This window comes from Pleurodeles waltl, chromosome 6 (assembly GCF_031143425.1).
Source record: "Pleurodeles waltl isolate 20211129_DDA chromosome 6, aPleWal1.hap1.20221129, whole genome shotgun sequence".
Classification (NCBI taxonomy): Eukaryota; Metazoa; Chordata; class Amphibia; order Caudata; family Salamandridae; genus Pleurodeles; species Pleurodeles waltl.
Window position 1 is genome coordinate 934,414,869 of NC_090445.1, and position 14,118 is coordinate 934,428,986.

The following is a 14,118-nucleotide window of genomic DNA, read 5'->3' on the forward strand; positions in this document are numbered from 1 at the left end:
CCATGCACAGCTAATTACTGGTAACATCACTGCAACAGTTGAAATTATATAATTCATGACAAGAATTGCATGGCAGGGGTGCAAGTCGCTGTCCGATAGGTTTTTTAGGGTTTAAAATGTTATGTGGTCACTGAAATTATCACCTTACTAGATCGTCACTTTAACCTTTGATTTTTTTCCTAGTTAGGTTAAATAGTTAAAACAAAGTTTTAAACAAGCAAAAATACTGAAATTAATTGAAGTGTACAAGTTATAGCTATCTCAAGCAACTATAACTCACTGCCTAGCCATGCAGTGTCATCAATGATGACATTTCAGATGTCATTAGGGATGTAATTATACAGTCATTGAACATGTCATGAGTGATGTACTAAGTCAGCATACAAGCATCGAAGCGGGGTTTTAACAATACCTGTTGAGGTATATGAAAGGCGAATAGTAAGATTTTAACTTGTTAAAAAACCTTACGAATTCACTGAAAAACAGTACCATTTAAAAACGGTGTGATTTGCCAGTTATGCGTAACTGACTCATGTGTAACTTGCACCACCATAGATTTCTGAAGCCATGAGTGATATGTCAGGCCATGTCATTAAGCAGTGCATCACAGAGGTGCAAGTTATATTTATGTCTTTTGAGATTCAGTGATGTCATCAGTTATGTCATTTAACATGCAATGAGTGATATAATATGTGAGGTTATAAACAGGGCAGAGCGGGACAAAGGCTGCAGTTAGCTCATTAAACTTATCAAGTTCAGTGTTTTGTTATCAAACAATAGCTTTTTTTATTACAACATTGAACCTTAACTTCGCTTTAACCCTATAACCACCCAACCCCATGCTGCACACCACCTTTGGCCGTTCATAGTGGAAACTGGCTAAGGTCTGTCTCTCTGGGTATGAAAATAGGTGTGAGTGTATCTAGGTGTGAGAGTGGCTGCAAGAGTGTTTGGGTGTCAGAATGGGTGCATCAGTGTCCCAGTGGGTGTGCCAGTGTCTGTGTGGGTTTCAGTGGGTCCGTGAGAGTTTCAGTGGATCTGTGACTGGGTATGTAAGTCTGAGTGGGTCTATGACTGGGTGCGTAAGGGTCTGAGTGGGAGAAATATTAAAAAAAGAAAAAGTGAGGGAGAGGGAGGTTTTTTAGGCTTTGTTGAATGATATACTTAGAATGAGATTTTCAGACAATTTGAAAAGGAAAATATTTTGTCAAGAAGAGTGAGAGGACCTTTTTATATGTACATTAAATATTTAAAGTTGAAAATAAATTAAAGTAGGGAAAAGATCAGAGACACCTAGTCTCGAACTCACAAACTTCAGTGTGACAGTCTAATACCTTAACCACTAAGCCACAGGTGACTTCGAGTGTCCAGTTATGATGGCAGTCAAGGCACAGATTCTGACAGGAAAAGGATGTAAATGTTCCATCACTAGGCATGTTTATCATCAAAACATGTGTAAATAAACAACACAATTCCATGAGCTACCAGGATTTGAACCTTCAATCCACTGAATTACAGTCCAAAAGCTTTACCAGTTAGTTAGAACTGACTCTGTGTTACTGTGCATGAAAATGTTTGCTGGTGTCATACTTTCAAGTCATTGTTTGGAGAGAAGATTTCAATACCAATCTTTCTCTCTTCCATCCCTCAATGGGATATGTGAGAAAGAAAGAAAGAAGGAAAAAGTGAGTGTGTGTGACAGGACCATCGGGATCTTCAAGGCCCACACAGCCCTGTCAGGCTCCTGACTTCTGCAGGAGCCGGCATTGCTTCTGCAAGCAGGGAGCTGCTTTTAATCACCAGCTCCCTGCCTGTAGGAGCAATGTTTTCATTTGTTTTCCCTGCACGCATATTTACATGCAGGAAAGACAGATGAAAACTCTGCTTTCTGACAGCAAGAGCTGTTTGACAGCTCCTGCTGTCAGAAACTAGAGTTTGTTTACTTTTGCTTGGTGGGAGCCGTCAGCAGGCGCAAGTTATAGTTAACTTAGGGCACGAGTTATAGTTACTTGAGATAACTTACTATAACAGGGGATTTTCTATGGTTTGGTACATTGAAAATGTGATCCTACTTATAATGGCCCTTTAAACTTTGTTTTTTTTAAGTGAATTGCTATTTTTTTTTTAATTCTATTTCCTAACTATAACATCCCTGTAACCTTTGTTTTTTTTCAGTGAATTTCTATGGATTTTTATTTAACGTGAAGTCATTTTCATTACTATAAGTTAATCCAACCACCACCGCGCAAGACCTTTGGCTGTGTGCGGCGGCGGTTAGCCAGAGTCTACAGCCAACCCCTATAACACCCTAAACCTGTGCGGCACACGGCCTTTAGGCTGGGTGTGAGAGGGTGTATCTGTATAGTTACTTGAGGTAACCATAACTGCTGAATTTCTATGGTTTTGTGCAAGTAAAATGTGAACCTAGCTATTACGTCCCTGTAACCTTTGTTTTTTTTAAGTGTGTATGTATATATCTCTATTTCCTTTGTAATATGGGCTGCCTGTATCGCTATCAGTGACATTTACTAACCACAAGGCAGGGAAGGTTTATAAATGTCACATTAATTTCAAGATGGCAATATAGGACTCTTTACCATTCATTGTTTGCCTGAACAGCTGTCAATGTTTTGAGAGATGTGTATTATCAATAAAAATGTTAAATGCAAACGTCATAGTAAGGAAATTAAACAAAAGTATTCTAAAGAGTGCTCTTCATTTGTAGTACATTTACACTAGGTAGACAGTGTAACATTTTACTGACCAGATTCTTTGCTTACAATGTTTAGCTTCACACATTCACTAGCATTCATTGGTAGATGTTTGCATCAAGGCTTGGCCTGCAGGAATTAACTTAGCTTCATTGTTTTACCACAGCTGAAAGACAAAGTTCTGCTTAACTCTTTTTAATTATTTATTCATTTGGAGAAGCTGAATGTCCTGCTAAAATTAAGCTCTGTGAATTACGGGAAATAATTCAGACATGTTTTCTGTGGAATGCGAGCTTTGAAACTGAACCTCCCCATCCGTTAATCAAATTACCATCGCTTCCCACCTCCTATTGTCCCTACTGCAAATTACCCCACCCACCCCATTGTCTGTTTAACATTCTCCCTTCTGCCCCTCCTACCTTAGGTTAAAAGGCGCTCTGATGAGGACAACGCTGGCCATATCATGTCGTTTTTTTTTGTTTTTCCCCCCTAACGTTATCCCTGCTGCACAGCCTCGTTGCTGTACAGCATAGCTGAAATATATTGGCAAAGCCAGTAGCTTTCACATATTCAGGGCCTGTTAGCTTTGCCTGTGCTTGTTTCTGTAGCATTGTTTATTATTCATATGACAAATTGCATGGAGAAAACTTGTGTTGAAACCCTTTTTTTTTTTTTTTTTTTTTTTTTTTGCCCCGGTTGACAGATCACTACAAAACCTTCCAGGAAGGTGCTTAGGTGGGTGCCTTAAATATACACATATGCATACACATACATACATACATGAGCTTTTGCAGCGTGAATTATTTTCTTGATTCACTTCTTGTGCATTATTCTGCCATCTAATGGTTAGGTATGGATTTTCTACTATTTACCAAAAACTCTTTAGTCCATCTTCTTTTTCTATTTGTTTGTTGGTGGACGTCGACTGAACCTCCATTTGGTGTCGCCTGTGATGTTCTCTCACTTCCTCTGGATGTCTCCACCCCAATCCAACATTTCAGATTATTTTTTTCTGCTGTTGTGTCTGTGTGTTTTCGTGGAGAATTCTTCAACTTAAAAAGGAACTTAGAATTACCAAAAAACTGCACAGAAAATTGAACAAGTAAGAATAATCATTCATAGAGCACCTTCGAGGAGAGAACGAAAGGAAGAACGAGCGTATTTTGACGGAACATTGAGGATGCCCAAACAGGGGGCTCCCCGCAAGGCATGATGGAAAATACACTGTTACAGTTCTGTAAGAATAGCCACTATAGATACACCCAAAAAGACAAGCATCCAGTGTGCCATCTTTGTCTTCCTGTTGACCACTGGAGCGAAGAATGCAACACCTGCTCAGTTTTTGTGCTGAAGACACTGAGGGTGAGATAGAAGCAGAAAATGACACACCACACACTACCGGGCCAGAAATCAACACATCACTTCGAGAACTGGGCCTTTCGAGTATGAAATTTAACTGGAGACGATAGGTAACCATTCTTTTGAAGTGTGCCTATTTCTCTGACAGCTCGTACAGCTTAATCGAATGCGGTAGCATTTTTGAAGCATGTGTCTAATAGTAGTTCTTTTCTGAAAAACATAGTGCCTGACAAACAAAATGTTCTTTCACTGGGGTTATTCCTAAAGGTCAGCTCAAATATCCCAGCCACCCCCTCTGGGACTACTTTCCCTAAGGCAGTTGGGTTTCCTTGCTGCTTTTACGGACCTGCAGCACTTGACCACCACAAAGCCTGTGCTGTAAAATGTTTCAAGCAAACATCTTTCTGTTCGAGAACCCAAAGTACATCTAGGATTGTAAAAATGTTTCCAGTGTAGTATTTTGAACATGCACTTATGTAAGGATATCGACACTGGCGTAATGAGAAAGTTTTTTTTTGTTGTTTTTTTTTAATGTAAATAGGTCAGACTATTAAAGCATGCCTTGCTGATTTTCTATTCATGATGATTATATATGATCATTGTTATTGCTAAACTAAAACTTAAATATTCTTTTTAGCATTGTTCATTTTGTCATTTTTAAAAGTATTTCTACTTAGTGTAATTTTAAAATAAATTATCTTTTTTGTTTCTAAACAGTGCAATAATGACTGGATCCTACAACAATTTCTTTAGGATGTTTGACCGATCAACAAGAAGGGATATTACATTGGAAGCTTCAAGGGAGAGCAGCAAACCACGTGCCATCCTAAAGCCACGGAAAGTGTGTACAGGTGGCAAAAGAAAGAAAGATGAGATCAGTGTTGACAGTCTGGACTTCAACAAGAAAATACTTCATACAGCATGGCACCCGAAGGAGAACATCATTGCTGTGGCTGCCACAAATAACTTGTATATATTTCAAGACAAAGTTAACTAAATATGGCTAATTTAAGGACAAGTCTTGCTCTTACATAGTTAAGCCTTCTGGTTTAAAAGAAAGGCCATGATGTCCTCCCAGTAAGAACATTGATGCACTTACTTCCCTTTTTAGAAAAAAGAGAAACTGGCCTTTTGAGTATATGGCATAGTTCTGCCTTCAGCATGAAGTAGCAGTGGCACAGGTTTCAATGTTTTAAGTGAAGCCCACAGGAAACAGAATTCATGGACACCACTCAATAACGGCCAGTATTCATCACATATTTATTTTGAATGAGCCATCCTCTCTGTTTAGACCAAAAATATTAACACCTAAGAAAATGTTATCAAAATGTTTATTTTCTCTCTGTTCTACAATTTTGGCCTTCCAGACAACATAATACCTGTGTGCACACGTTCATTCCTCAGGCCTTTCCCTTGGCTTCAGTGTTTTTACCTTTGAATACGAAGGTAGGTCTTGAGTGGGTTAGTAAGCAGAGTTTTCATGTACATTTACTCACTGACTGTATTTATCACACCATCTGGTGTACACCACTTAAAAAAATAAACAAATTATAAAAATGTTTTTAAACCTGAAACTAATTTCATTTTTTCATTTCTTTCTCTTGCATGTATTAGGACAGTGCTAAATTATTCTTAAGGGACAAATTGAAAAGAGTTAAGCAGAAAACCTATTTTGAAAGCATGATAAAAATATTTTTATGTAATATGCTATAGATCAAAATCTAAATTAACTTTTCACAAAACTACAGTTTGTTTTTGTATTATTTTCCTGTAAAACAAAAATACATCAAATGCCGAAGTGATAGATCGTAAAGATTTGTATGAACTTTTTCAGCCTTAATAGTTTGAACCCAGCTAGTAAAATGAAAATCTAAAAAGTGTTTGAGAATGCAGCCTGTTCATTATTAGAAATCCTTAATATCCAGATTGTAAACAGTGACCTACCATAGGTGCATTATTTTTTTAAATCTTTTTATTACTTTTTTAAGCACATTTTTTTGTTTCAAACATGTTGAATATTTAGAATAACGGGTATATGCATGTTAAGTTGAACAGTGCAATTCTAGCCAGTGAATTACATTTTAACTTGATTATGCCAAACAATTAGCAAATTTGACAAGTAGTGTTAACTGTGCATTTTAACTTATTCAGGATTTCTGACACTAAACACTAATTTATAGTGCATCAGTGACAGAATTTGTACGTTTGGCAGTGATACATGGTTATAAGATTGATACAAATGAAGTCTTTCTGCCTCCTATATAACATGTAGAAGTGTTTAGATGCACTTCCTTGGTAACAGAATAAAGAAAGAAGTACTATGATAATGCACAAATTGTAAAATGATATGCAACAAAATGTTCCCCACTTCCATTAATGTTCCTAGAGTGCCACTCTTGTTCACATTAAACTAGAAAATGCTACGCTTTGAGGTTCTGGAAATTTAGTTTAGTTTACAAAAATCCTCTTATTCTGTATATTGGTTATGACTACTATTTACGAATTGTGGAATCTTTAGGCCAGTAAGCATAAAGATATGGCCATGTTCCTTAAATATTATAGTTAATACAATGGGATTGTATATACTTGTTTAATTATTTTGAACAAAAAGGTTAATAAATTTTAAATGTGTTTACCTGAACTGACATTGTTTATTTTTACTTTGTTTCTTTGTATAATTATATTCATCATAAGAAATAACTTTGAATTACATAAAAAAAAAAAGAATATAAGAATTTCTTATTTAGACACTGTATTTATTTCAAATTAATTATGCTTGTTCTGCAAGACGTACCTTATTATTATGCACATTTTTACTGGGGATGCTTTCATTATCAGCAGTCTTTCTTCTGGAGCTTCTGTATTGTGCCCTGTGGGATGCCATAGTTACCAAATATGTTCTGTCCAGCTGGAAAGTTCCATCTTTAAATCTATGCTCACAACTAGATCATCAAGTGTGTGAACTGATTTTACAGTGTCCGAGTTTGCTCTAAAGCCCTTTCTCCACTTCAGTTTGTTCAGCTAACTTTGGGGGGCGGGGAGTGTCAAACTCAAGATAATTTGCTTGTTTTTGTCAAATATATATGGAATTTGGTGCAATAGTGATCGCATAATACATAGTCATTTGTTTAACAGTACTATGTTAACACATTTTATTTAGTTCATCATCCTTATCCTTATAGTATTAACTCAGCAATGCATTATTACTTTTGTCTGCTTCCTTGCTTGCATGGTATGCCGTCCATTCCACCTACAACTTTTTGAGTATTAAGAGTACACTTTAAATTCTTTGTCTGCCTTCTCAATCACTCCATAGCAACTTAGAATCTCATGTTCGATGATTAACAATCAATTCATGCTGTTGCATCCTTTGGAACACATACATACTGACCAAGCGGAGAAACCACAGGGATGTCTGAAAGAATAAATCATCTACTTCTACCAATATGACAATGGAACATAATGTTCTCATTGAATAAATACAGTGTGACAGACTTCGAGCAACAAGGGTCTTACCTTAGAAATATCCCCAGGCATCAAACTGGATCTGGACATTTTTTGTGAACAGTATCCCTGCGCAAATGTTGGCAGCGTTCGCTCTGCATTGCATCATACACTCTAGAAGTGACATTTTTGGGTTCCTATATAAACACCATCCAGACACGCTGATGTTCTTTCCTTTCCCCACAAGCCAGCTGAGATCCAGGGAAGAGCTACTCCTAGTCAATTTTTGACCAGTGTTTTTGATGTTTTCTCTAATTCTTTTGAGGTTTTTCCTCATGGTGTGGCAGGAATGTCATCTAAGAAGGATGGCTTCAAGCCGTGCAGCATCTGTCATTGACCAGTGATGTACCCACATCTTGAATGCCTTGGGTGCCTTGAGCCCGACCACAACCCTGTCTTGCTCTGACTACCAAGCCGTGAACTTTGACAGCCTTGGGAGTGTGATCCATCAAGCTCCTGGTGGCTCGGCATGCGACGCTGTGAAGCTCAAGAGGAAGATGCCTGGAGCAGTCCTGTACTCTGAGATCCTCGTCACACTCCCAAGTTCTCAGGTCAGTCAGGCAAGTCCTGCCATAAGAATACGCCAAAGAAGTCTTCAAGTTCTCTGGCCGTCTGCCCACAAGATGAGGGAGCGTCTGCATATGACACCTGGCCTGGGCTGTTCCATGGAAGCTGGAGCTACCCCCGCCCAACTTAAAGAATTGTATGGGTCCATGCGCCTCAGTTTTTGGAGGCTTGACCACTCCAGTGTGCCTTTGGGCCTGAATCCAGACTGACCTGGTTCATACTATCTTAACCTTCCCCAGCGCAGGTCCTGATGCCAGAGCTTCTGGTGCTGCCCCCATTATGATCCCTGACTCCATTAGAGAGCCAGAGAGTTGTCATCTGACACCATAACCGGTGCAATCTGGAGCCATGCCTTCCAGGTCAGAGCCTGAGCCCTGTTCCTATGGGCTGGGACTCTTAAAATGGGAGAATTTGCTGGACCCTGAGGAATACCAGCCTAAAGATACCTTCAACTGATGTGAGGATCTGGGTGATGCCAGTTGACCAGAGACTTACCTAGTTACTCCCCTACTGTGGCTACAGAGGAGGGATCATAATTAGTCATGCTGGTGAGGAGGGCAGCTGAGGTCCTGGACCCCAGTTTGCCCTCAGTGGTGGTCCAGAAGATCTTGATGGAAGTGCTTCAGCCAGGAGTGTTCTCATCAGAACCGTTCTCCTCTTTAAGACAGTTACTGATGGCTTTCTTGGGGCTTAGTCCAAACCCAGCATAAAGGCTCCTGTGAATGGGTCTATTGCCCACCACTGCGCTCTGGGGGACCCAAGTTTCCTCACACTACACCCCACTCCATAGAGATTGGTGGTCCAAGCTACCACTTGCCATGTAAATCCTGGTGCATACCTAACCGCACCACCGGATTGGAAATCCAGGAGGCTGGGAAATTTAGGAAAGATGTTTTCTTCCACCAGCTTGCACTGTGGTCTGTGAACACTGCATGCTTTTTGGGCCACTACCATGTACTGTTGGGATATGGTTGCGCAGGTGCTGACAATGCTCTCAGAGGAGGCACGTGCCGTACCCTCCCAGGCTGTAGCCGATGGGAGAGATGCAGCAAAGTTCATCATCTGTTGTGGACTAAACACCACCGGCTCTGTAGGCAGAGTGGCTTCATGGACATTGGCATAACATCACCATGCTTGGTTGAGAACTGACTTTTCTGGGGATGTCCAGGTGTCACTCATGAACAAGCCCTTTGATGGCTCCCGTCTCTTGGGAGACGAGGTGGATTCAGCGCTGGAGCACTTTAAGGACAACAGGGCTACGGTCAGGTCCTTGGACCTTTCCATAGCCCCATCACCACCACCACCACCAATCCACCTTTCACTCCTTTCATGGCTGTGGACGCAGTGCCTACAGACCCAGTGGGTTGGGCATCCAGAGGTCGGGCCAGTCCACCACTCCCCTGGCAGCCACAGGCTCCAAGCCTTCCAAGTCTGCCCTCATACTATCATGTACACCCATTTGGAGGCAGGATTCGCCATCACCTGCCCTATTGGCAGTATATAAAACTGGAACGTCGCTTTTGAGATTGTCCGAAGGGGCTACACTCCCCTTCATGACTACCACACCCTCATCCTCAAACAGTAGGATGGCAGAGGACCAACTTTCTCTTCGCTGCCAGCAGGTGATGTCTCTCTTGTCCAAGGGAGCCATAGAGAGGGTGTGGAGGCCAGACGTGGGCCATGGTTGCTATTCCTGCTACTTTCTAGTGCCCAGAAAGGATGGAGGCCTTCGTCCTATCATTAGCCTGCGCCCTCCAAATTTCTTTCTCAATAAGTTCAAAATGCTCACACTCGCTCAGGTCCTGTCTGACCTTGAGGCTGGATGGTAGCGTTGGACTTGCAGGATGCATATTTTCACATCCCTATCCTACCTGCCCACAGATGTTAACCTATGCTTCTTGGTAGATCACAAGCACTTTCAGTTCAGCATGCTCAACCTTGGCCTTACCAGCACTCCTCGGGTGCGCACTAAGGTGACAGTGGTTGTTGCAGCTCATCTGTGGAGATTAGGGGGGTTAGTTTTCCCCTATTTCAACAATTGCCTTTTGATGGCAGGCTCGCCCCAGGCTGTTGTCTCCCACCTTCAGAACACAGTGGACCTCTTGCATTCATGGGTTTCACTGCCAGCGTGCCAAAGTCACATTTGACTCCCTCTCAGACACTCCCTTACATCGGAGTTGTTCTGGACACAGTACAGTTTTGGGCTTATCCTTCTGACGGTCAGGTTCAATCTGATACTGATATTCAGCCTCTTCCCTGGATTTCGTTAAGACTCGCTCTGAGAGCTGCTGGGATTCTCGGCCTACTGCATCCAGCTAGTGACATGCCTGCTGGCATTTGCAAGCTCTGTAGTGGAACCTGAAGTTCCAGTGGGCGCAGCACCAAAGGGACCTCTCTGACTTGTCCAGATTTCGGAGGGCACTGCAAACGACCTGTCGTGGTAGCTAACAACTTATGATTGGGTCAGTGACAGACCCCTCTCCCTTCCCCAACCAATTCAGACAGTAGCGGCTGAAGAGTCACTCCTGGGATGGAGCGGACATCTGGGAGAGGTGGCAATCATTGGTCTCTGGTCTCTGGCGGAATCCAGACTCCACATCAACCTGTTGGAGCTCTGTGCAATCCAACTGGCATTGAAAGCCTTTCTACCCTTCATCAAGGGACGGCTACACGGACACCACAGCTGTGTGGTACTGCAACAGACAGGGCAGGTAAGGTTGGGGACCCTTTCTCAGGAAGACGTGTATCTCTGGCTATGGCTGGATCGTCCCGGCAGATCCCTGGTGGTTCAACATCTGGCAGGCTCTCTGAACACCAGAGCAGACAAACTTTTGCAACACATGGTTCCACCTTCCCATTTTGTTGTGCCCCAGTGGAACTGAAATCTCGTCCTCAATTTCATATGCGTGCCCTTTGAGCCTTTACACAATTGTCCAGTCAGGCTTCTTACTATCAAAATGGCCTTCCTCGTGGCTATCACTTCTACTCGGAGGGTCAATGAGCTTCAGGCTTTGTCATCCAAGCCTCCTTATTTGAACAGTTACTCATTGACGCATCGCCAATTCAGTAATGAGATGATAGGGTTCAAGGGGAGGTGATGGAGAACCTCTGGAAGGGAGGTGAAATGATTGTGTCTGAGGGCGAAATCATCTCCATTGCTAAAATCCATTGTGCGATCAATGACATTGATACGGCCTCCAGCAAAGCCAACACCAAAGTCCTTCTCCAAAGCCATGACAAACCTGGCTCCATATATTCGGTTCTAAACCCATGGTGCAGCACCATCTCACCAACCTTCGGTTTGATGGCTTGTACCATTTTTGGCCACAGGTTGTGGAGCTGGTTGAAAAGATTCAAAATACAGAGAGCGAAGTTCAGGCTGCAACATTTACGGTTCCTTTTGAAGGCACCAACACACAGGCAGGGCCATGGCCATATCTCCCAAGTAAAGGTAGCAGCAGACTTCCCACTATCAAACCACTAGGTGATACCATAGGGGATCCTACAGAGGGAACAATAAAAGCAGAGGCAAAGGAAGCTCCACATAGGGCCCTGCATCTCCCTCCCCCACAGTTTCCTCCACCTTTGGCAGAAAATCACCTCTGATGGGTACTAGGCGTAATACAAAATGCAGTATGTCTAATGCCTCAAACTGCACTTCACCCCTCCCAGCATACCACCACGATAACACAGGCTCAGCAATGAGCATTCTTTTCTTGAAGATGTGCATGCACTTCTGCAAAAGAGGAAGTACCTCCACAATGTCAAGAGATAGGGTATGCTCCAGAGGACAGCTGACTGGGGCCTGTCCTCGACTTCAGTCCTCTCAACCGCTACCTCACATCAGAACAATTCTCAATAATAACCCTGCAGGAAGTTTCCTCTTTATTGCCAGGGGGACTTTATGATGAAGCTGGATCTCAAAGATGCATAACTTCCATATTCCCATCCATACCACCCACTGGAAGTACCTTCACTTCAGTGTCACTACCGTTTCAAAGTGCTTCCTTTCAAAGTCACCACAGCTCCAAGGATCGAGTGAGCAATGATGGTGCCACACCTAGAAGGGAGAGAAAACATGCCTTTCCATACCTCAAAGATTGATGAGAGCAGCAAGTCACAATATCTCAGAAAAGTCTAGTGTAGATTACTTCCCCTATAGTATTCCCATAGTTTTGAGCAGTCCTCTTGTGCGCCAGAAGGTCACGTTGGCTCTGTGAGACGTTGGTGTTGCTCGTGCTGGAAATGACTTGTGAGGTGCCTAAATAGGCACTACTTCAGCGTGCGGACCTCAGTTTCTTCTTTTCCATGCCATCAGCGCAGATCCGAAAGAGCTCCCCTCAGTTGTTGTTTGAATGACTTTTCTCAACCATTTTGTCAAATTCGAACCAGTGTGCCTTTTTCTAAAACTTTTTTCGAGCATCTCTTTGAAGAAACCTATTGGTTTCAAACCTTGTGGGTCCTGTCATAGGCAAATGTCGGTGACAGACCCTGCAGTTGGTGTTTCTGTGATGCCTGAAAAGGGATGAATCCAATGGCCCTAGGATTGCAGGACCATGAATCCTGAAGTTGTTAGCGAAGGGCATCCTGGAATCACTCTTGGAGTCTCTTGCACCAGTTCTCATGATCCCAAACAGCTTCAGGAAAGTCCCACAGAAGAAGTTGAAGCATACTTTGACTTCTCCATTCTGGTCCCATTTACTAGGCGAGGCACAGGAACAATGCCAGAAGTCCAGGCCTCCCTCCCAGGTCACCCCTGTAGAGCTCAAGCCAGATCTGAGTCCACTTTGCTCTTGTCTGAGTTTCTTAGACAGGAGCATCCCTCACCCAACTTTGTGAGTTTTATGAGGCCATGACCCTCATTTTTGGGTGGTCGAACCCCTCTGGACCGCCTTCAGGCCCCATGAGTTTGAAAGAGACTTTTCTCCACCTGCGGGTTCGTGCTTGGCGCCAGTTGGACCCTCATGATCCATTGGTCGATCCAGATTGGCCCTGGATGGGACTTCGCATCCTTCTCCAGGGAATATTGAAGTGGCACCATTCTTGGTACCATACAGAGCCTGGGCCTGTATTGACCAGGTACTCACGGCCTGAATTAGAGACTGAGCCCTATTTTCCTGAAGGGCCCTGTGAGGAACGCAAATGGAAGGGATCTGAGGATTCCCTATTGCTGCTCCAACCCCCTAGTAGAGTTCTTGGCCTACACCTGTTATGGGGACCTGGCTTGCGCCAGTGGTCTGGACACCTCACCAGACACTGGTCTCCTCTTCACACAGCAGCTACAAAGGAAGGGGCTTCCTTTGTTATGGTGGTATGGAGGGTGGGTGAGGTCCTGGACAGTTGGTGATTAGATAATCACCTTCCGCCCAGTTTGTCCCCATCCATCAGACCTCCTATTCTCCTTTAATAAAGCCCTCATTGATGTCCTCCTCTGGGCCTGTGCACAGGACTATCTTCCTTCGCATTGCCCTACATCCAGGGACCTGGCCTTCCTCACCCAGCATCTCACATCTGAGTCTGTTGGTCCATGCTTCTATCAAAAAAATTAACCCAGGCACGTTCCTCACCACTCCTCTGGGTAAGGAATCCTAGAGACTGAATACCTTCAGGAAAGAGAAGTTTCTCATCCACCAGTCATGTGCTGCAGTCTGTGAACATCGCATGCTTCATGGGCTATTATTCCCACCACGTGTGCAATTTAGTTGCACAACTGCTGCCTCTGGTTTTTGAGGAAGCCTGAGCCATACTCTCTTAAGCTATTACTGGTGGGAGAACACAGCAAAGTTCACCATCCGATGTGGATTGGATACAACAGACACGTTTGAAGAGCCATTGTTTCCATGGTGGCGCTTAGGCATCCTACCTGGCTGAGAACCACTGGCTTTTCGGGGATGTCCAGGCATCCCTTGGATGGCACTCGCCTTTTTGAGACTAGGTGGGTACGGCAATTAAACGATTCATGTAAGTAGGGCCACCA

The 14,118-nt window shown here is 43.1% G+C and overlaps 1 protein-coding gene across 3 annotated transcripts in view; it reads left to right on the forward strand.

Moving 5' to 3' along the window:
* Window positions 1-6,711, forward strand: part of PPP2R2D (protein phosphatase 2 regulatory subunit Bdelta) — a 165,361-nt gene extending 158,650 nt beyond the window's left edge. For all 3 annotated transcript variants that reach the window (XM_069239739.1, XM_069239741.1, XM_069239742.1), the window contains one exon: window positions 4,788-6,711. In XM_069239739.1, coding sequence (XP_069095840.1) covers window positions 4,788-5,067 — 280 coding nt within the window. In that variant the 3' untranslated portion in view covers window positions 5,068-6,711. The remainder of the gene's footprint in view (window positions 1-4,787) is intronic.
* The last annotated feature ends 7,407 nt before the right edge of the window (window positions 6,712-14,118 follow it).